The sequence below is a fragment of the Chiloscyllium plagiosum genome, chromosome 41 (assembly GCF_004010195.1).
Source record: "Chiloscyllium plagiosum isolate BGI_BamShark_2017 chromosome 41, ASM401019v2, whole genome shotgun sequence".
Classification (NCBI taxonomy): Eukaryota; Metazoa; Chordata; class Chondrichthyes; order Orectolobiformes; family Hemiscylliidae; genus Chiloscyllium; species Chiloscyllium plagiosum.
Window position 1 is genome coordinate 14,464,528 of NC_057750.1, and position 23,472 is coordinate 14,487,999.

General features: G+C 39.8%; 1 protein-coding gene across 1 annotated transcript in view; it reads left to right on the plus strand.

The window, feature by feature from the left end:
* LOC122542710 (ryanodine receptor 1-like) overlaps window positions 1–23,472 on the plus strand; it is a 393,921-nt gene that overhangs the window by 310,365 nt on the left and 60,084 nt on the right. The window contains exons 77-84 of the mRNA XM_043680690.1: window positions 669–775; window positions 5,567–5,618; window positions 8,368–8,433; window positions 9,808–9,907; window positions 11,781–11,860; window positions 12,891–12,967; window positions 15,774–15,847; window positions 16,261–16,278. Of these exons, the coding sequence (XP_043536625.1) occupies window positions 669–775; window positions 5,567–5,618; window positions 8,368–8,433; window positions 9,808–9,907; window positions 11,781–11,860; window positions 12,891–12,967; window positions 15,774–15,847; window positions 16,261–16,278 (574 nt within the window). The remainder of the gene's footprint in view (window positions 1–668; window positions 776–5,566; window positions 5,619–8,367; window positions 8,434–9,807; window positions 9,908–11,780; window positions 11,861–12,890; window positions 12,968–15,773; window positions 15,848–16,260; window positions 16,279–23,472) is intronic.

A 23,472-nucleotide genomic window follows, 5' to 3' on the forward strand; every position in this document is an offset into this window, starting at 1 on the left:
TTTGTCTTCATAATTTGACATAGGTCAGAAACAGGGACAGCTCATCAATGGAGGTTTTATCTTATCTTTAAAATAATTAAAAGTGAACCTACTTTTAATATATTGTCTAAGGAAACAATTCTATTAGAAAAGGATCCAGCAGTACTACAGGTGAGGCTTCAATGAAGAGGAGTTGAAGACCAGAGGCATGAAAGATGCTCAAAGTAAACGGACTTTGTTTTTAAATAATCAAAGTTCTTGTGATGATTTTATAAAATCTTCTGCAAGGTGTTGCTTTCTAATGTGAGTTTCTCACTGTTAAAACTAATAATGAAATGAAACTAATACTGGATTAACTATGGTGCACGTGCACAGAATCACTAATACAAGATATATGTTGGCCTGAACAGAAATAAATCAGTGTGTGTTCCTTGTGCAAATGATTGTGATTTGTGTGAGATTGAACATGGAAGTTATGTTAGTAAATAGAGATTTTAAAAAATGAAGTTCTTCAAACACTGATGAAACAAATGATGTAAAGTATTATTAAAATGTTGGGTTTTAATGCAAGATTGCTTTGCACAATGTTGCATATATAAATGTGTATGTAGCAACACATTGGAACCCAGTAAAGTTTGTTCAGGTCTTTATTAAAGTTACACTGTTCATTGTGGTTGATGCACGAATAGAAATCAGGTGAAGAGGAAGAGGAGGAGGAAGAAACAGAGGAGACAAAACCTGATCCACTCCATCAGTTGATTCTACACTTTAGCCGTACTGCTCTGACTGAGAAAAGGTAGGGATTTACATAATACTGTGTGCAGTTTAGCATTAAAAGTTATTTGCAGCTTTTATTAAAATGTTGCATTGAGGATGTTTGTGAATGAGGGTGAATTAATACTTTGCCTTCTCACTTCAAAGTTGAAAGACAAAAAGGGGCAGAAACCATTAGTGTTGAAAGATTAAAAGGAGGGAAACACTCTTATTTAAGGGTCCTATATGGGTAAACATCTAATCACTACTGCATTCTAGGAGGTGAGTCTACAACAAAACCATGCCTTAAAAATTGCAGCCTTGTTCAAAACAAACAGGAGAACTTTTAGGGAGGGATATCATAACCTCATCATGATGCATTCAGAATTTGTGTTAAGACATAATGTTGGGCCAGTATTTCAGGACATTTATTTGGCTTCTGAATCATCTGGGATTGCTTTTGCAGTGTGTTTGAAATGAGAATAAAATCTATTTTTAAATGCCACCATCACCATTGTGATAATGTAGTCAACACAGAAATAATTGGCATTGTTTTAAATTTAGGGGCTGTTGTGACACCATTGTAGTTTCCTACTTAGGAGACCCGGGTTCAAGTCTCATCTGCTTCAGAGATGTATAATAAAATCTCTGAGTAGGTCAATAAAATAGCTTCAATGCAAAAATTAGAATTGCAGGTTGGTGGTGTACAAAAGATTCTCAGATTTTTTCAATGTGTGAGAAATATACTTTATCAATATCTAATTATATAAATATGCAGCATAGAAACAGATCGTTCAAGTCAAATAATCCATACTGAGGATACTCCACATAAGTTTCTGCTTGTTCCATCTACTGAATATCTGCCTTTCAGAATGCCTTTCTATTTCCTTTGCTCTCATGTACTAGTCTACTTCTGAACTCATCTATTTGTCTGAACCACATCTTGAGTAAAGGAGTTTCTCTATATTTCTTTCTGAACATGTTACTGTTCTGCAGCATGTATTTCTGGTCATAGCTTTGGGTTCTTTTTCAGGTGGAAACAATCCCTCCGCATCTATCTCATCCAATCCATTGCTAAATTTAAAGATTCCTATCAGATTGACACAAGTCATTGGTGTAGTGCACTGGAAATCAATCCTCACTATACCTAGAGTTGTAACAAAAGTTACAAGGACTGTTCAAAATGCCCTTAATTCCTGGCCCAGGTTGACATAAAGCCAAATTCCTGTACTTAAGAATCGCTCCTTATTATGGGCCATTAGATTCTAGCCACAGGTAAACAAATTAAATTAGATGAACTGTAGAAAGTAAAATTCTAAACCCCTATAAACTCCCCTTTATAATTCAGATCAGCATGGGAAAAAAGCACATGGCCAGAGGGAAAACTGGCAAAACAGTTTCATAGTCTTTGTTCATAAGATCTATTAGGTTGGTCTCTGACCTATCCAATTCAAAATCATAACTTTCAGCATCTGCTGGAAAAATAAGCTGAGTTTTCTCTGATTGTAAGTGGCTTACTATAGACCTGGTTTCTCTTCAGGCCTGACTGGCTTCTCTCTATCTTGTTCATAGCCCAAGCTATTTAGCTGCCTGACAAACAGTCACCTTGTTGGCAGGCAGAAGGCCATTGTCATGAATTGTGAACTAGGAACCAATTATCAATCAGTTTCACTTGTAAACGATCGTATGGCTCCAGTTCACCTTCATTTCTAGAATCCACAGTGACCCAAAAGGTTCATAACAGGTGTCAAATTCTTTACCTTCCTTGGATTCAAAACATGGCAACCATCCTTGTAAATCCCTGGGTTTAAAATCATTCTTCTTTTTAGTCCATATCATTGAAAAGCACAAAAAATAAGAAGTCCTAGTCTCTAAAAGGAAGAAAAAAATAATCTGATCAATCCTTTCTGATTTAAAAACAAGTACCTTTCTTGATAGTATTGAGAGATTTTGGGTTCAGGCGCCACAAATAATGAACACTGGCAGTCAACTATTCAGAAGTAATGTTATTACATTTTGTTAACAAGCCTCAGTTCAGATTTAATGCATTGGCACATAGACTGGGAAAAGTATCAATCTGTGATAGCAGTTGAGAACAGTTCATTGATACCAGAGAATGAATGGAAGGTTGGCACTGAGTCATGATGATCACAGCAGCTTGTAATCGTTGTAATGAATTGTTGTGACTTTTAATTCTTACCTTGTTTTAGTCTCCGACGACTCAGAATTATTTGAGCTTGCCCAAAGAATGGGATCTAGAGAGCAAAAACTATAATGTTGAGCCAATTAATTCATTAGAGTTCTGTACTGTACTGAAAAAAATCTACTTATTCAGGATCCTTAATTCTTACCGTATCAAAGTGCTCACATCCTCAGGTGTGTGAAAACTCAGTTAATTGATAGTGATGTTCAAATGTTCCCATAATTTAGCAACAGAAAATGGTTACTATTACATGTCATTTTATTTCTTGGAACCCAATATTTTCAACCAGTCCAAATAAAGCAGGAGTATTGACAATAATTTTCAATTCCTCTGTGGCCACAGGAGAAGTGACAGAAGACTGGATGACAGCCAATGTGGTACCATTATTCAAGTAGGATGGAAAATATAAACCAGGAGACTATAGGCCAGTCAGTCTAACCTCGCTAATGGGAAAACTATTGGAAGCAATTCTGAGGGACAGGACTAATCTGCATTTGAGAGGCAGGAATTAATCTTGATTGGTCAACATGGTTTCGTTAAGGGGAGGTCATGTCTGACCAACTCGATTGAACTTTTTTAGAGATGACCAGATGTGTGCAAGAGCACAATGCTTTCTATGTAGTCTACTTGGACCTCTGCAAAGCTTTTGATAACATTCCACATTGGAAACGGATAGCAAAGGTAAAAGCCCAGGGGATCAAGTTTGACTACTTGAATCCAGAACTGGCTGAGTGGCAGGAAGCCGAGTGTGATGGTCAAGGGGTGTTTTTGACTTGAAGCCTGTATCCAATGGGTTTCCAGGGATCAGTGGTAGAGCCTTGCTCTTTATGATATATGTAAATGTTTTAGGCTTGAATGTATGAAGGTCAATCAATAAATTTATGGATGAAATGAAAATTAGTGAGGTAGTAAATAGTGAGGAGGATAGCCTTAGATTGCAACAGGATATAGATGGACTGGTCAGCTGGGCTGAAGTTGCAAATGGAACTTAATCTTGATAAATAACGGACACTTGCCTTTATTAGCTGAGCAATGTAGTTTAAGAGCAGGGATGTAATGCTAGAACTGGATAAAAAATTGGATAGACCGCAGCTAGCATATTGTTTGCAGTTCTGGGATCCACATTATAGGAGGGATATGATCAATAGATTGCAAAGGAGATTTACCAGGATGTTTCCTGGGCTGGAGAATTTCAGTTATAGTGGGTTTGTTTTCCTTGGAGCAGAGTAGACTGAAGGAAGACATGATTGGGATACATAAAGTTATGAGGAGCACATATGTATAGTAGACTGGAAGGAACTTCTCTTTGTGGTAGGCATCAATGATTCAGGGTGGGTTATAGAGATTTAAGGTAAGGAGCAGGATGTTTAGAGGAGATGTGAGGAAAAGAATGATCACCAGAGGATGGTGGGAATCTGGAACTCACTGCTTGTAAGGGTGGTAGATGTAGAAATCCACATAACATTTATGTGTCTTGTAGAAACAAACAGTTGCATTAATAATCCCATATTGAAAATAGCTAATTTTTTAATAATGTCTTGGAACTATCAATTAAACTGTGACTTGCGCAACCCCACCAATAATGAGGAAGAGGTCAAGTAGAAATAACGTGACAATGATAGTGTTTAGATTATGAGAAAGTGAGAACTGCAGATGCTGGTGTACCAGAGTTGAAAAATGTGGTGCTGGAAAAACACAGCAGGCCAGGCAGCATCTGAGGAGCAGAAGAATCGACATTTCGGGCAAATCAGATTTCTTGCCTGTGCACTAAGTTAAAGTGGCCCAGCCATTTCCTGAAGAAGGGCTTATGCCTGAAACGTCGATTCTCCGTGTTTAGACTATGTCAGCAAAAATCAGCTGACATTTGCAGAGCAGATTTTTATCCTTACTGAGACAAGTTTTTGTTAAAGGAAAGGGCGGTGGCGGGGGGGGGTTTAAATAATTGTACAGTTCGACAGTCCTATGTACACTGCCCCACCCTTCATGGGCATTTATGCCATGGTACATACGTGGTAAGTTGAGATCTTTCTGAAATGCAAATCAGGTTTCTTGCCTGTGCACAGGCCCAGCCATTTCCTGTTCATGCCTATGTTTTTCACAGGATCCCCATCACCTCTTCTGGTAAAAATGGGATCATCTGGAAATTGGGTCAGATCTCCCAGGTTCCATCTCCTGTTTCTAAAAGCTCTGAAGTCCATGCAACTCTGTGAAAAATCCAGTCATTGGTTGGTTTCCTTAACCTAAATTTTCTGTTGTCCGAGAAAGAAGCATATTCTTTTTAAATCGCTCAATATTGCAAAAATGGAACTCCAGTGCAGCAAGAGATTATGAAAAAAAATCGAAAGTACATGAAAAATTAAATGTGATTTGGTATGGTTTGCTGTATTCTGAAATAAAACTGTATATTCAAACATCAAACATTATTTTGATGGAGTAATAGCATTGTTAAGGTGGAGTATATATTTTGTGCTGTTTCAAAAGTAACAAAAATATGCCTTTGATGCATACTTAGATTTATGACGATTTGTGCGAGCTAATTTATAAAATGATGCCTTTTAAAATGGAAGGTTTCAATTGCATTTTCATTCAGATTTCAGTATGTTAAAAAACATTGTTTTTTGAATTACACAGCAAACTAGAAATGGACCATCTCTACATGTCATATGCCGATATCATGGCAAAGGTTAGTACACAGTCATTTATTCTAATAGATATTTAGAGGCCTTTCAACAGAGACTAAACAATAGCATGAAGTGATTTTATTTTTAAACATGAAATACACTTGTGAAACTGCTGTGTTGTATACATTTCAACAAAATTTATTTTTCACATTTGAAAATCGAAAGGTAGCCAATATTTTGAATCGGTTGCTGCCTATCGTGCTACTTTTTCTCCAAACAAAAATCCCTGGGGAATCCAGAAGTTAAAATTTCAAGCTGGTGACTCCCTGATTATTCAGTCAGACTGAAATCCCATGGTCTCTGCTCTGCATTCAATAAAGTTATAGTCCGTGTCCTAAGCCACCTCTAACCACTCACTCCATCCGAAATTTTGAAGTTCGAGGTCAGTAGTATGTTTGTGAAGATTTATTCATGCCTGTAAATGCATACCAGTCGCGTCCATCCCAATCCTCCAACACAACATGTAGCCAGTGCATAGTGGGAATCTGGAGACATTTTTCCAATGCAAGTAAGTTATGGGTGCCAGGGATATTCAGCTCCAGTGGCAACAATAGCTTTGTTACAGTGAAATAATCAATTGCATCTAACACTGATTACTTGGCTAGGTCCAAGATGTTGGAGAAACTCAAGATAGCTCTCCTTTAAGTGTGAACTTCTCCTGTAGTGCCTCCTATACAAGTGCAGAAGATCTAGCCATTGCTGCCCCCACCACCTCCTCCAAAAAGATTTAAACAAATTTACTCTGGCATTTATGTGTTTTGATTTTTGGTTAATCACATTAAGTTATTCCCGTATTTATGTAAAGTTAAGAAATAGATGGTAATAATCAATTGTCATTAATTGTGAACATCTCTAACGGTTTGTTCAGTTATGCGTAAGGGCACTTCTGGATATAAAAAGAGAAATTATAAAACAGGAAAGGGGCTCACATCGTGCAGTGGCAGTGTCTCTACCTCTGACCCAGAAGGCCTTGGGAGTTTGGACCATGCCCTGCAAAGAAGTAAAATCTGTAACACTGAGCGAAAGGGACTGAGTAATCAGTAAACTCTATCCACAAAGGAGTTGTCTTTGTTTTCCGTATCACCAAATAGCTTGGATCAAGATTGATCTAATACAGTACTGAGGGAGTGTTGCAGTGTCCAAGGTGCCATTCTTTATTAAAGCAAGCCCACACATGCTTACTTAGGTGATAAAGATCCTGTGATGCTATTTTAAAGAAAAGTAGTGGACTTACAGCTCACACTGAAGCACAGAAAGCCAGAGGTTTTAACTCTGATTCCAAATCTGCAATGTTGGGGAATCTCAACCAGGATACTGATCGAGTTACTATCGTTAACCTACATAATCATGAGAAAAATTGATCAGTCGCCTCTTCGGATCACTATCCAGTTTCTTTGTTGGAAATCCATACATGTGGGTGTTAACTGAAGATAGCAGAGACCTCGGCTGCTTTAGCATGGCTTTTGCACCATCAAGCCTCCGACACAAGTGCTGGCCACAAGGATGTTTCTACACAATCATAGGCCACAATTAAAGAGTGGGTGTAAAAAGAAAAGTATTTAAGCTAATGCAAGCATCCTCACTTGTAATTTTATCATTCACCATATTCATATAAGAATGCTGAGTTCCTGTAGCAACTTCCAAAAAGAAACGAAATGCTTCCATACAACAGATATGAAATCATGGTCCAGGTCATCGAATGGGAAGATAGTTATCCAGAAATGTAGACAGGAGATGTGTGTCAGGATCATGCGGACGTCCCAATGTGGTTGACTCTATGGAACTTGCCCCAGAAATTGAAACTTTAGCTGAATAATTATCTAGCATGTGGAAAACTCTGAAACTATCCCCAACTTTTGAAAAGTTAGAGGAATGAAAACCTGCTCAAACTCCTGGATAATTATAAGACTGACCGATCCAATTCATCACTAAAACACAAAATAAGCCCCCTTTCCTCTAATCTGACACAAATACTCTCAACATGTAACTCCATGCCCCTGCAAATTGATTTCCCCCCTCTTTTGACCCAACTCTCCCACCCCTCCTCCAGTCTCGACAACAGCCCTCCCTTCATCCTGACTGGACCCACCCCCAACAGCCTTCAATTCTCCCTTATCCCTGCTCCACACAACTTCTGCGAAGTCTGGACTCACCTGCTACCCTATGCCTGCTCACCTGGCACCCTGTCCCCTCACTCAGCAGGTATGCTACCCACACACCAGTTACTATGACCACCACACACTTGCCAACTTAATCTTCCAATCACCAGCCATGCTGCTGCTACTTCACCATCAGGCACCCTACCCCCCCTACCCAACAGCCAAACAAATCCCTCAGCCACCTGGCATCCTACATACCTTCCAACTTACCTTTCTGTAAATAGCTGTCAGTGTCTTTAGAATCTTGAAACTGTGTAACACAGCAGTTACTGCTGCCAAAGGTTTCAGTACTAATCCATCTCATTGCTGTCTGCATGGATTCCTGGACTGAGCTGCTCTGACTCCAAAGTTCAACCAGAAATCTCCCTCACAGGTAAGTGGGCATCTTTTAGTATGCCCTGTGTTGGAAATAGGAATTCTCACCCTAACAACAGATTGTAAGATTTGAACCTTTATGAATTAGTATAAGTGATACATGGAACTATAGCAAACGTGTATATTTTGTGTTAGTTTTGTAGCCTAATTCGTATTGTGGTTTTTCTTATAAAATTAAGAAGTTACTCACTACTAGTCCTGTTTTTTTTTATTTCAGAGTTGTCATATTAAAGAGGAAGGTGCTGAGGAAGAAGATGAGGAAGCTGTAGAGCTAACCTTTGAAGTAAGTCAGTAATGAGCTACCAAATTTTAAGACAGTTTAAGTTCTAAAATCCAGTCCCTGTCCATCAAATAAAGCAACCAGACAATTGAATAAATTCTGGGGTTTTTACTCTGACTGAAAATTGTACCTTGTTGAAACTTTATTGCTGGAACAGCACAGCAGGTCAGGCAGCATCCAGGGAACAGGAGATTCCACGTTTCGGGCACAGGCCCTTCTTCCTGAAGAAGGGCCTGTGCCCGAAACGTCGAATCTCCTGTTCCCTGGATGCTGCCTGACCTGCTGTGCTGTTCCAGCAATAAAGTTTCAACTTTGATCTCCAGCATCTGCAGACCTCACTTTCTCCTCAAATTGTACCTACCAGGCGGCTGCTATGTAAGTGCAGTTCCACAGTAAAATGTCATGCATCACTAGTACACATAATACTGCTCACCTTTTTATTTATGACACATCATCAACTGATGATTTTTCTATTTCTAATCCCATTAACTTCTTTTATAAAGTCTTCATTTGAATATTCATCTCCAATAGTAGCTCTTCCAAATTCTGCAGTCCTCCAGTATTCTCACTTTGTTCCCTAAAAACCACAGCAGAATGCTTAGTAAGCATCTCTCTCTCTCATCTTATTTCTGAATATGGTAAGTCTCACTCATTCATCATTCCTATGTTAGTTACCCTAGATTGGCTCCAGTCTGGCAATGCTTTGATTTTAAAATTCTGATTCTTGTTTTCGTACCCCTCTTCATCTCTGAATCCTACTGCAGTCTTATAACCTACTAAGATCTCTGTTCTCCTCAAATCCTGTCCTCTTGTGTATCTCTGATCTTGCTGGCCTTACCTGCTGCTGGGGTTCCCTCCCTAAATTTCTCTGTCTTTCTGCCACTCTCTATCATCTGTTAACACAGAATCTTTAAAACTTATCTCTTGCCAAACTTTTGGTCACCTGCCCTAACACCACCTGACGTGGCTTGATGTCATAGTTTGTTTATTTGATTTTCCTGTGAAGCTTGTTGGGGCATTTTACCATGTACAAGTTACGCTGTGTGTACAAGCTGTCATTGTACAACAGGGGCCTGCCTCTTGTATTTTGTCTGTCCTGGGTTTGTATATAAAGCAAAGCACACAAGTGATAGAGTTCAGAAATTTCCCCAGTATTTCTCACTACCTTCTCTTGTAATTTCAATAAATCAAAGCAAATGTCATGTAAGGATTAGGGCTTTTGACAGAATTCTGCTGAGAAGCTCCAAGATAATGTAACAAACTTTAAATCATGCTTGCAGTGGGTAATAGAGTTCTATCATTGACTCGTTTTGTCAATCAAGCAGATGAACCAATTATTAAGCTGCGAAAACTCATGCTATTGTACAATCCTCTTAGGAAAAAGAGATGGAGAAACAAAGACTCCTCTACCAGCAATCCAGATTGCACAGCCGGGGAGCTGCTGAGATGGTTCTACAAATGATCAGCGCATGCAAAGGTACAGATTTTAAAATATGTGAAGTTTACAAACATGAATTTTTCAGCTTCACTAATGTAACGTTTAATCCGCATCGCTTCACTCAATCTAGTCTACTGTATTCACTGCTCACAAAGTGATCACCTCTATGTTAGGGACAGGAAACATGCAATGGACGACCGCTTTGCAGAGCACTGATGTTCTGTCCACAAAAATGACTTGAACTCCCTGTTGCCTGCTACTTCAACACCCACCACTGTGTTCCCTTGCCAACATCTCTACCTCAAGCTTGCTGCAGTGCTCCAGAGACACATTGCGCAAGCTGAGAGAACAGCATCTGATTTTCTGCTTGAGGATTCTGCAACCTTCAGGACTCCATATCAAGTGCAACAATTTTAGAACTTAAGCACCTTCTCCCATGTCCTTCCCTCAACACCCAGACCTTGACATCAATGAGCTGCTACCACAGCCTATGCATTGTCAGCTGCTAATGGTCTGATTCCCTTAGGCTGACCTATAATCCATTTTTCTCTCTCGCTCGCCCTCTCTTGCTCTCTCTCTCTCTCTCTCTCTTGCTCTCTCTCTCTCTCTCTCTGTCTCTCTTACTTTCTCTGGACACCATCTCCACCTATTGTTTTCTCCTAGCACCCACCCACCCTATCTTAAGCATATATACCAACCTTTTCCTAGCTACAATCTGTTCTGAGGAAAGGTCACTGGACCTAAAGTATTAACTCTGCTTTCTCTCCACAGAAGCTGGGTTTTCCAGCAGTTTCAGTCTTTGTTTTTGTTTCTGATTTCCAGCATCCACAGTTCTTTGGATTTTGTTTAATCTAACCCACAGTAGTGGCCGAAGACCCAGAATAAGGTGTCAACATGCGGGAGGGAATCTCCTTTGTATTTGCATATCACCTGCCTAGCTCTGAGCCTTTTTTGTAGCATGAAGTACATGCTGTACAAACTTTAAACTACGTTTTATTCATCCTGTCTTGGTATTTGAGGAGAGGTAGAAGGAAGTCAGACCCAGCCAGCTTGGAGTTGCAGTGATTGAGTAGCTGCTTTAAGGTGGGGCCAAGAGAAGCTCTCCTTCTCCTCCTGATTTCACAGCCAGAGGTACTCTCACTTGAGCTATTTTTGTTGTTCCAGAAATGTACTTGTGTTAGTTTCTTGGAATAACGGTAACTGCCTCAGAAAAGATTAATCTTTCTGTGAGGGCCCATCCAAGTATCTAATCTGTTTCCGAGTGCAGATGTCCCGTTCCCCCCCATTTTCCTTTGTCAAATATGGAAGGTGAGATGTTTACCGTCAGTAGGCATGCACTTCACTGCTGTCATTTTGAGAAACTAGGAGGGGACTGCACAGCACAATTTCTAAGGCAGTGCCTGTTAAGTTGTTTCTGTTTCACTCCATGCAAATCCACGTAATGAAGTAGTATGATAATGCAAGCACTGCTCTGATTATATAAGATGTGAAAGTGCCGGTTGGACTGCGGTGGATAAAGTCAGAAGTCACGCGACGCCAGGTTATAGTCCAACAGGTTTATTTGAAATCACAAGTTTCTGGAATGGTGCTTCTTCGTCAGGTGAAGTGGAGAGAAGCACACAGGCACAGAATATATAGGTGGAGAGATAATGGCAAAGTAATTTTTGATCTATTCTGTGCTTGTATGCCTCCCTTTACTTCATCTCCGACAGCTTGTGATTTCAAATAAACCTGTTGGACTGTAACCTGGTGTCCTGTAACTTCTGACTGATTATTTAACTCAGTAGTAATTTTACCAAAAAGACAAATAGAATGTTAAGTAAAAATACAAACAAGACAGTAATCTTGTTAGCTTCAGCTAAAAGATGTTCTTGAACATTCAGCAGATGCCTGTTTTGCAAATATTTTTCAGGTGAGCCGGGTGCAATGGTTTCCTCAACCCTGAAACTTGGTATTTCCATTCTGAATGGTGGTAATTGTGAGGTTCAACAGGTAAAGAAATACTAAACACTAATTTAATTTTATTTACTCAATGTCAGCATTGTCATACAATGTAGAGTGTCTGTGTTGGGTGGAACCTTTCAGCCCACCTTCAGTTTAGTCAGCAGACTATGTGTGACAGTGTGAGTTATTGTTAGGACTGTTCCATGGCTGCAGTCTGAATGATCTTGCTAATCCCACTGATGTTAGGTGGCTGCACATAGGCCATAGCAAGTTCAGACACAGGTTAAAACATTCACCATGGGCGATTAAAGCCAGGTGAATGAACGTTACTATCTGCAGTGAGGGGGCGCTTTCTCCTTCCAGTCTTCCTGCCATTGGTCCTCAGCTGTTACTCCTCGGTGTTATGGGGTTTAGTTGTGTGAGTTGGAGTGAGGAAACATGCCTTGCTGGTGAATTGAAGAGGTCATTATATAAGGCAGGCTTGGGTTGGAGTAGATCTTTTCTGGAAGCTAGAATATTGTTCATCTTCCTAATGCAGGAGTGTGGGTAGTATTGCTCAGGACTAGGAGCAAGGGGAGGTGAATTGGTCGAAGACTGCCTGGGATGTTGCACGTTATTGAGTTGCACTTTGTGAAGTGTTCACAGAATCCCTACAACATGGAAGCAGGCCATTTGGCTCACAGAGTCCACACCAACCCTCTGAAGAGCATCCCACCCCAAACTCTACCTTATCTGTGTAACCCTACATTTCACACGTTTTTTATACTGAGTATCATGTCAACATTTTCATAATGCATTATATTTTTACAGTTATGAGAGAAATAGAATATGCACAACAGTGATTGATTCAAGAAAAATTTATTAATTGCTGTTGTACACCTGGTAGAGTTGATACAATACAAAAGTTAATCATAGCATAACCATATATGATTGTGCACTGAATTGTTAATAATGACATTTTGTTCAAGAAATGCATCACTGTCCAAAGGCTGAAATTCAGTGTGATTTGCATCAGAAGTTTTATATAAAGGCTAAGTAATCAGGGTAAAAATGTTGAAGTATTATATTCTTTGTTTAGAAAATGCTAGACTACCTGAAAGAGAAAAAGGATATTGGTTTCTTCCAAAGCGTGCAAGCTCTCATGCAAACCTGCAGGTGAGTGCTTTTCACTGTGATATTGCAAGGCAGATTGTTGCAATTCTGCAATTTTAACCCAGCTACAATAAAGTTCCATAGACAGGGTCGCCAATTTGGTTACATTTCCAGTACACTCAGTCCTCGTTTTCTGCAGGTTCACCATCTGCAGATCTGCACACTTACAGTGTCAGCCCCGATCCCATCTTTTGCCTGGTCTGATTGTGTGGTCCTTCCTGGTAGATAGGCAAATTACATGCTGCAGTATCTGTATTCCTGTTACCTGTGGGAAATCCGTGTCCCAACCCCTGCAATTAACGAGGATTTGGTGTATAAATCATTGGTCAACTAATACTATATCATTACATTCACAAAGGGAAAATATAAGAGTTCTGCTTGTGCGATAATAATGTCACCACATTATAATACTAGAACCAGTACAATACAAGGGATGGAAATTTATTAGGAGAGGTTTGTGATATTGAGATTAATTCCATTGGAATAGAATGAGGTAAAAAGAGATTTAGCATTGCTTCATAAAACTGTAACAAAAAAAAGAAATTGTTGGAGAAGCTCAGCACGTCTGGCAGCATCTATGGAGAGAAAACAGTGTTAATATTTTCTTGAGAACTAACAGTGGCTGGTAAAAGGTGGCATTTTTGCTGATGACGGAACCCGACCAACATCCCAATTCACCTCATGTCCAAACTGTGATACATCTTCCATCTAAAGCAGCGATTTGTCTATATTGTATTTGCTGCTCACAGTGGTCCTCTCTACACTGGAGAGACAAAACAGAGACTGTGACTGCATTGCAGAACACCTATGATTATCCGGGATAAATAACCCAGGGTTTCCACTTGTCTGCCACTTCAACCCATGTTCCTTGGCCAACATCTCTGTCTCAAGCTTGCTACAGTACTCCAGTGAAGCTCAATGCTAGCCAAAAGAACAACATCACATCTTCTGCTTGAGGACCTCCAGCCTTCCAGACTCAGCAGTGATAATTTTAGGACTTGAACACCTCTTTCCATGACATTTACCCGCCTTAGGCCCTGTCATGACAGGGGCTGCTTTCAGCACAGCCAACCCATTTTCACCTACTCATGGACTTCATTATCAGCTTCTCTCTTTCCCTCGCAATCTCTCTCTGTCTGTCTGTCTCTCTCTCTCTCTCTCTCTCTCTGTCACCCACTCATGTGTCCTGGGGCTTTAGTCCTAGTGTCGTTAGCACCATGTTATCACCACACTACCTTTCTTTTCTTCTCCTCTTCACCCCTCACCCCTCGCAAAAATCTGGGCAGTATGTGCTCCTAGGCAGATATGAAATGCAGGGAATAATTTTATCAAGATTCTCTAAATTTAGCTTTTGTTTTTCCTCTGCACTCCACCCACTCATTCTCTGACTGTGGTGTTATGTAGTGAGCAGCTTGCCAACAGTGATTTTGAAGCCCCACTGATGAATGCTCTTCTTGTTAAGTAATAAGAGGCTGGCTATGTTGGTGCCCTGGAAAAATAATAAGCTTCGCAGTTCTGTCATCCATCGTCATGATGATCACAGACTTCAGTAACAGGCATCTATTCCCTTCTCCTTATGTGAATTGCTTTTGACATTTCCAGCAACAGCTGCCACATTGTGAACATCATTAGCATATGCTGCCAAATTCAACGTGCACAGTGCAATGTACATAGATATGCGAACATGTCCAGACTAGCTTTGAAATGTTAATATTATAGACATAACACATTTCTCATTTTATAAAACCAAATACATTTACAGTACAAAGTCATTCACACAACATCAATTCCTTTTGGAGAGTGCTAAGTGATTTACTTAAGTGCACAAGACCCCTTAAGTTGTTCTCTCAGTTGTGCATGTGCAGTTACTCAGAGGCCAACTTGTGTGTGAGAGAATTTAGAGTGCAGCACATCTGCAAAGCTTAATAGAAACATTACCTCTGTATTTGATCTTTGCATTCAAAGACTTAACTCCACTACCCTGCTGTCTCTCATTATAGCCTTGTGTCTTTCTCTGCTTCAGATATTGGTTTTTAACTATTTTTATATAGCCTACCTATCCTGTAATAAAAACTTTATGTAGCTAACTTACACTGCGATAAGTACTGCAACGCCAGAGCTCAAAGCCTGGTCAAGAGCAGAAACTTCAATGTAATTAAGTCTTGCAAGTTTTATTTTGCCATTCTCTTAAGCAAATTGCGTGCAATTCTGAGCTCCTTCCTATCAGAAAGATGTTGGGAAACTTGAAAGGGTTCAGAAAAGACTTACAAGGATGTTGCCAGGATTGGAGGATCTGAGCTACAGGGAGAGACTGAACAGGCTGTTTTCCCTGGAGTGTCGGAGGCTGAGGGGTGACCTTATAGAGGTTTACAAAATTATGAGGGGCATGGATAGGATAAAAAGACAAAGTCTTTTCCCTGGGATCAGGGAGTCCAGAACTAGAGGGCATAGGTTTAGGGTGAGAGGGGAAAGATATAAAAGAGACCTAAGGGGCAACTTTTTCACGCAGAGGGTGGTACGTGTATGGAATGAGCTGCCAGAGGATGTGGTGGAGGCTGGTACAATTGCAACATTTAAGAGGCATTTGGATGGGTATATGAATAGGAAGGGTTTGGAGGGATATGGGCCGGGTGCTGGCAGGTGGGACTAGATTGGGTTGGGATATCTGGTCGGCATGGCCGGGTTGGACCGAAGGGTCTGTTTCCATGCTGTACATCTCTATGACTCTATTTATATGTTGAAATGATATACAAGAAGTGTTAACTTTAAGTTCTGTTCCTTATCAGTTGTGGATATTTTGTGTTAACAGCGTGCTCGATCTCAATGCTTTTGAAAGACAAAATAAGGCTGAAGGTCTAGGCATGGTCACAGAAGATGGAACCAGTAAGTAGCTATGTGCTGCAGCACACAACAACTAGATGAATAAAAAGCAAATCTGAAATTAGGAAGTAACAAGATAATAGCTATGAAACTGTAATGTATCTGTGAGGAAATAATTACAACATTCTCTGAAGATGTATAAAAGCATTACTGTGGTGGAGCATGTAATATTCATGTTAGAGATTTACGCCCTACATCTTTAAATATTTTTTAATTTTTTCACTTGCTTTATTGAGTTTTGCTTAGTTTCTTTCCTCTAGCTTTGTAAATCAGTTAATCAGTCTATTCTAGTTTATAATTGATTCAGTTGATTTTATTTAATTAGTATTTACTGAATGATTGCGATTGTATTTCTGTTTCTATTTTTTACTCATTTTCCGTCCTTTTTTTCTTTTTCACTTTTCTCTGGTCCACAGTCATCAAACGTGAAAGTGGTAAATAATTGTTTAGGGGTGTTTATTTCTTGTTTTTCTTTTCTCACGTGATCTTTGTGTAGGTCAAAACCAACAAAACAGCGTCTGATTCCGTTGACCACTTGCCATAAATGTATGACATGCAGATCCGGCCTGGTGGCATTACAACGATTTGAAGAGTTTTGAGCTCCATATTAATTTGCTGCTTCTGGATCTGATGTGAAGTGATCCACTAGGAACCAAGCTTTAAAGCCAAAACCAGTCCAAAGTCAATTCGCAGCACGGTGCCCATAGCACACAGTTTTTACAAGTACAAAATTATTTTTCAAAGGTTGAGGCATAACGGGTGACTTGTATATTTCTTACAGTAAAACACTTCGGATGAATTGTAGCTAGAATCGCCAAACTTTTTTTTTCCTTTTTAACTTCTCCCTCCTGTGCATAAGACAAATTGTTCTCTGGCTAAATGTGCCCGATTCTCCATATGGACCCTGAGGAAATGCTATTACTCCACCCACAAAGGGTAGGAGCAGATTAAGATGGCTAAAATTTAAAAATCCCCATGACAAGTCTCCAGGCTGTTTCTCCCTGCCACTTCCTTTCCCCTAACACTACCAGGACTAAATATTCCTGTTTGCTGGGTCTGTTGCTAATCTTCCCTTGCCCAAGTTAGGCCGTCCATCCTTCACCATCCCCATTCCCCTATGTAAATTAGAGAATGTTGGGAAGCTGGGAGTGGAACTTCAACTGGCCAAGATTGGAATGAAGTTTAGGGATTCTTGTCTGACCGGCTCAGTCTGTAAATGAGTTTGAGAATGTCATGTGCCTTGTCGAGGATGAGGAGAGGCTATTACACTTAGGAAATATTCCTGTTCTCCCCCCTTGCCATTGGCATTCTGGACGAATTTGTGGATTGATAATATGTTATTCCTATATTATGATGCAGTTTCCATGGTTGTCAAGTCTTGAGGTGGGACTTGAACCTGGAGTTTCTGGCAAAAAGATAGGAATGCTATCCACTGCTTCACAAGACCTCTTAGAATGCAATGGCAGATGCAAGAGTACCATCTTCATCTAATGTGCTTAACAATAAGTGAAGTGATTACAATAAGAAGGCAATTTAGCTTTGACAATTTAAAAAAAGCACAAATTTTCAATGAGATTTTAAAATGACAATTTATTTTATACAGGAAAAGTAACAACTAACATTTCTGGAACACCTGTTCTCAAAATTAATGAAAGAGTCAAGTAGTGAACCTCTAGGGGGTTCAGTAATGGAGGATTATGTGTCCTAAAAAGATTAAAACAAATTAACAAAATTTTTAAAATAAAATTGTTTGGAATAGACTATTATCAAGAGTTATTAATTTTATCATTTAAAATCTTCTCCATCTTTTGATCAGATTGCTGTTTTTTTGGTTAATGATGATCTGCAGTGCATGTTCAATGATAATTTGAATGAATATCTGTCTGATTTTGCTTGTTACATTTGATAATCTTGAACATGCCCAAACTCAGTGCATTGCCAGGTGAGAGTTTCTAGTGTGAGTAGAATATATAACACTAGCAGATTGTGTGTATGCTTTAAAATTAACAGCGGAATTATTTTAAAAGCATTTGTGAGAAGGCAGTAACGTTTTAATGATTTGATGAGTACTAAAGGTATAATAGTTAATTATGTTTAACCCCTTATTGGTTAATCTATTTTTCAGAAGGCAAACAAAACGGTTCTGGTATGTTGATGAGTATTGCCAGCGAAAGGATTGTTGCATTGTGTGTTTTTATTTTTTGGAACTCTCACTCATCTACTTATACATTCTCCATCAAGTAGATTTTACTTCATAAAGTCATGATTACTACTGTCTATAACTAATTCATCCCCATTCATGTTGAATGACTACTATGTCTCTTCATTTAATATTATTGAGAAACAGTGGGCTAAATTTTCACTTCAGCTGAAAGGCACAATTTGGGCTAAATTGAGTCTGCTTTGATTCCAGCAGCTAGTGCAAATGCAGTGTTCATGGCAGTCAGTGAATCTGCTGAGTTTTCTCATTGCCTGTGAAAAAAGGAGTTGGCTGATAAAGACAGATAGGAGTAACCGCTTTAAACGCTTAAGTAACCTTGCTCTTCCTCCATTTAAAAGCGACAGAAATTGCAGGTCAGAGCTCAGCTTTTAGCATGCATTCTAAAAGCTGTTTTTTTTTCATTGGAAGAAAGTGAATTTACCACAAGCATGATAGCAGAAATAAAATATTTAAGTGGCAGATAAATCAATATCCTTGTGATAATGTGCTTGCTTTATCTGCTGAATTCAATAACCTGCTGTTACAGACGATATAAAAATGTTACCAGCGCATACCATCTGTGTGGTTATCATTAATATATGGTTATCATTAATATATGGTTATCATAAGTGATAGTTCACAATGGGGGAAAAAAATAACTCATTCATTACACTTCATCATTTCTTTTTTCTCTTTCATGTGTCATTGCCCAGGATTTGTTGACCATCCCGTCCCTATTTATCCTTGAATTGATTGGCTTGTTTGACCATTTCAAAGGGCAGTTGAGTTGACCACATTGCTGTGACCCTGGAGTCACATGTAGGCCAGGCGAACATGAGGACTGCAGATGCTGGAGACCAGAGTCAAAATTGGAGTGGTGCTGGAAATGCTCAGCAAGTCAGGCAGCATCTGAGGAGCAGGAAAATCGAAGTTTCGGGCAGGAATGATGAAGCCCTGATGAAGGGCTTTTGCCCGAAACATCGCTTTTCCTACTCCTCGGATGCTGCCTGACCTGCTGTGCTTTTCCACCTCACATGTAGGCCAGACCAGTTGAAGACTGGCAGATTTCCTTTCCTAAACAATATTAGTGAATCAGAGAGTTTTTGCAAGAATTAGTATTAATGATTAATGAAACAGTTTTATTTGCCAGATTTTAGAAGTGTAATTTAATTTCCACTAGCTCCCAGGGTGGGATTTGAGCCCATGTTCTCAGGCCATTGGCTGGGCTCCTGATTACTAAACCAGCAATGTGACCACTTACACTACCATTTCATCAATAACCTACCTGAAATGACTGAGCTAAGTTGAGTGGAGCAGTATTTTGATGGTTACTGTATGAAACTAGAGGTAGCAAGTTGCAGATCCCTCAATGCCTTGTGAAATTGAGATCATTAATTCTCAGGAAAGTTGTAAAAGCACAGTTAGACCCCAGATCTTGTGCTGATCAACAATCATTTTGGCAAGTAATATGGTACACAGTTCATTTCTGCCTTGAGAGCTCATTATGGAACAAAGCTTTATTTTGGCAGGAACACGAAAGAGGCAGAATGTGGTCAGCTGCCTGTAACCCCCTTACTTCATTTTCCATTCCACTGAAGTTACTGAAAATTATGCAAGGTACAAAACGGACAACCAGTCTGCTGCATCGCAGTGCATATCATAGCACTGCTGAAATTGAAATTTATCAATGTGTCAAGTAGCTACTGGGCATTTCAGGACTCAGTTCATCCATGCACCAAATGAAGGGATGAAAGGAAGGGACTTGGTATTAGTTTTCCATTTTCCAGCAGTTCAATTGTTGAGAGACCAGACCTACCCATTACTGCGCCACAATGTGGCAACTACAACAGAAACAGTACAACGCGGGGTATTTTGTGGAGCTTACAAGAACAAGAAACATGTTGTGCTGTAATAATTAGCTATGCAGGATCAAAATTTCCATTTCCTGATGGCTGCTTAAAATACAGAGCTGAAGACAGCAGGGTGTTTGTGATGCACCTTTCTGCATGTGTTCTGAGGCAGGTTCCCACTTATTATTGATTTTCATTCCATAAATACTCATTAGCATAAAATCCAATTTTTAGTTGGGTCCTACCTTCAAGATAAAGTCAGCAATCTATCAGAATCTCATGGCACCCGGTTCACCTTTGTTTAAAGGTAATGGAAGCAAACGCCTTTATGTGTTTCTGCTTGAGGTCAGCAGCTTTCTTGGATAACCTTACAGCACAAGGGAGCGGGCCAGTGGAATGATACCTTGCATGGAGGTTGGGGGCTGATAGGTATGACTGATGAGGGAGAGATGTAAAGAGGAATGGAGTAATGGAAGAAGAATCCAAGGGAAGACCGAGGGTGGCATTGGGGTACAAAGGAGTGAAATGGGAATGGTCTAGTTCCCTTGATGTGCCAGGGCACAGAGTGGAGACTGTCAGTTGTGGTAAGAAACTGAGACACCTAAAAGGCGGAGGTCGGTATTGTCCCCGTGTGCGTCTATTCGGGGTCTTGACCGACAGAGTTCTGACAGGGCTTAAAATTCACCCAGAACATTTGAACTATCCTCACGGAGAGTGATCTCAGTCAATGTGCTTTACAATGTTTGGAAGAGAGGGCCAGGAATTTGCAGGATCAGCCATATCCAACAGCGAGGAGAGTACAACATCAGGCAGGACCATGAACATTCAATAAAGAGTAAATGCAGAAATACAGATTGCTTCTTCCACATGTGCCCTGTGCACATTGTCAGTTGGTTAATTTTAGTTTGAATTGCATGGGAACCAGCAACAAACAAGAGAGTAGAAGGGGCCCACATTCCTGATGTGACTTTAGGAATTCTGTGCCTCAGTTAAAATGTCATCCAATGTGGCGCATGCTGTAATTACACTGTCAAACCATTTTTCCTCATGCTTTTAAGCATATTGCAAGGAGAGGGGTTGGAATTTCATAGTGCTGACAGGATGGGAGGAGTTGTGCAAAAAACAGAATGGGTGGCTAGCCCTCCCACCCCACTCCACTCCACTCCACTCACCACACACCCCCCTTCCTGCACCCTTGAGTTATCCACATAGCACAGCAAATGAGAAAGGTGTCAGCCAACCTGCCCACTTTGAGTCTTACTGAAACCTTTAAATGGCCAGATAATGGCCTCTTCTTGCTGCTTCCACAATGCCCTGTTGTGAAATTGAGCTCAATAATTCTAAGGAATTATTATAAAAGCCCAGCCAGACCACAGATCAAAGAATTTTATACCTGAACCCTTAGGTGTCTGTGTTCTCCAACACTACCCAGGGCCCAACCATTAATTGTATTAGTCCTGCCCTTGTTTGTTTTACCAAAATGCAATACCTCCATTTATTCAAATTAAATTCCATCTGCCATTCATTAGCTCATTGACCCAGTTGATCAAGATCTCTGAGATAGGGCAAATACAATCTTAGATAACCTTCTTTACCATCCACTTTACTAACCGTGCCTCCTATATTCTCATTTAAATCATTTACATAAATGGTCCAGTACCGATCCCTATGGAACACCTCTGGTCAGAGGCCTCCAGTCCGAAAAACCACCCTCCACCACCCCTTGTTTGTATTTAAGGCTGAGATAGATAAATTCTTGAGGAATCGAGGGTTATGGAGAAACGTGAGGAGTGGTCAGATCAACCATGATCCTATAGAGTGGGGAAGCAGGCTTGAGGGGCCGAACAGCTTACTCCCGTTTCTGTTTCTTGTGGTCTTAAAGCATAGAATGATCATTAAAAATTGAATGTTTTAAGAAAGAATTAGACATAATTCCTAATGCAAAAAAGATCAAAGATATGGGGAGAAAGAGAGACAAGGGTACTTAGTTGGATGATCAGCCACGAACATACAGAATTGCAGAGCAGGCTTGATGGGTCGGGTGCCTGCAACTGCTTCTATTTTCTATGTTTCTGTATGTTCTTCAAAATCAACTGGCCTGTCTCTATATTATTCCAAATATGCACTACCTTTTGAGCTCTTCGTCTGTTTAAACTTAATTTCATTAATTTGTGTCTTCTAATCTTAATTTCCCAACCTGGGTTTATCTCCTCTACATTTAGGAACCTAAACACCTTTATTAAGCATTCTTCATTTGTATAAAGCCAGAATATTAAAGTTTTGCAAATCTGAAGTATGAACACATACAAAAAACTAGAAAAACTCCACGTGGCAGACAACTTCTCTGGTGAGAAACTGACTTAGCATTTCATGTGAAGATGATCTTTCAACTGATCTATCACCAACCTAAAATGTAAACGGTTTCTCTCCACAAATGCTGTCTGACCAGCATTGTTCTTATTTAATTCTTTGTGTGTCTTGGAACTGGGTCTGTTGGGTCTGTCCTCCTTATGTGATATTACATTAGAAGAGGTTGGAGTAAAAGGACTGAAGTAAGGCAAGTACAAATTTAGCTGGTGTAGTAATCATTCCCCAGACTAAAGAATGTCCAAACGTCTCAGATTAGGAACTGTCTATAGGCTTTTTAAAATCAGCTCCTCAAGTGTCGATGTTGCACATTTCCTATGCATGTTACATTTTGTTCACAGCAAAACAATTACACATACAATTAATTTGAAGGAGAGTTTATTTTGTCACAAGGAAAATAAGACTTGGGTAGACTGAACTATGAACCATGTATGGAATGCCTGATGTCAGAAGACATGAGCATGGTTACGGAGGTTGTCTCCATCTTTGGTGGGAAACGGAAAGTTTAACCAGTTAGGTTGTTGGTCTAAGTCTCTTGCTAATCGACTTTCCCAGATTGCTTGAGAAATGTATGTTCTACCTTTACTTGTAAAATTATGTCTACTAAGTATAGATGGGTAATCTGTTAACTTACAAGTGCAGTTGTGCTGTAATTGCACTGGGGATGGAATAAGTTCCATTTCAGATGAAAATTTTGCCCAGATTTCCTTTTAACATGTTCTTATTGAAGTGATTTTCTTAACATTACCAATGTTACTAATGTACAAAGAGCAGGGCTAGAGAGAGTTAAACAGCCAGTGTTCATTTTATAGTTTCATCAACAACAGAGGACTGTCTTTTCTTTATGTCTGATCTCACCTCATCACAGGAAGGTATTAGAGATTAGATAAGAAGAATAAAGTTGATGGGGAAAGAGGATGCTAGAGTCTTAATTTTCCGTGATTATAGAATTTGTAAAGTGCCTTTGATCTTATAAAACATTGCAAAATGTTTCTGAAGAGTAAGGGAATTGGCAGTCCAGGACACACATTGGGAGAATTGTCAGTTGAGTATTTGGAAATGTAGTCAACAAAAGAGCTTTTGGGATTTCCATTAGGATATAGAAAGAGCTAGCCAGATGGATTACAGCACACAACTGAGGCTGCCATCAGTCATGGGGCAAAGAAAGGCATACAGGAGAGGGGATGTTGTGAGCTGGATGAAGAGTCAGT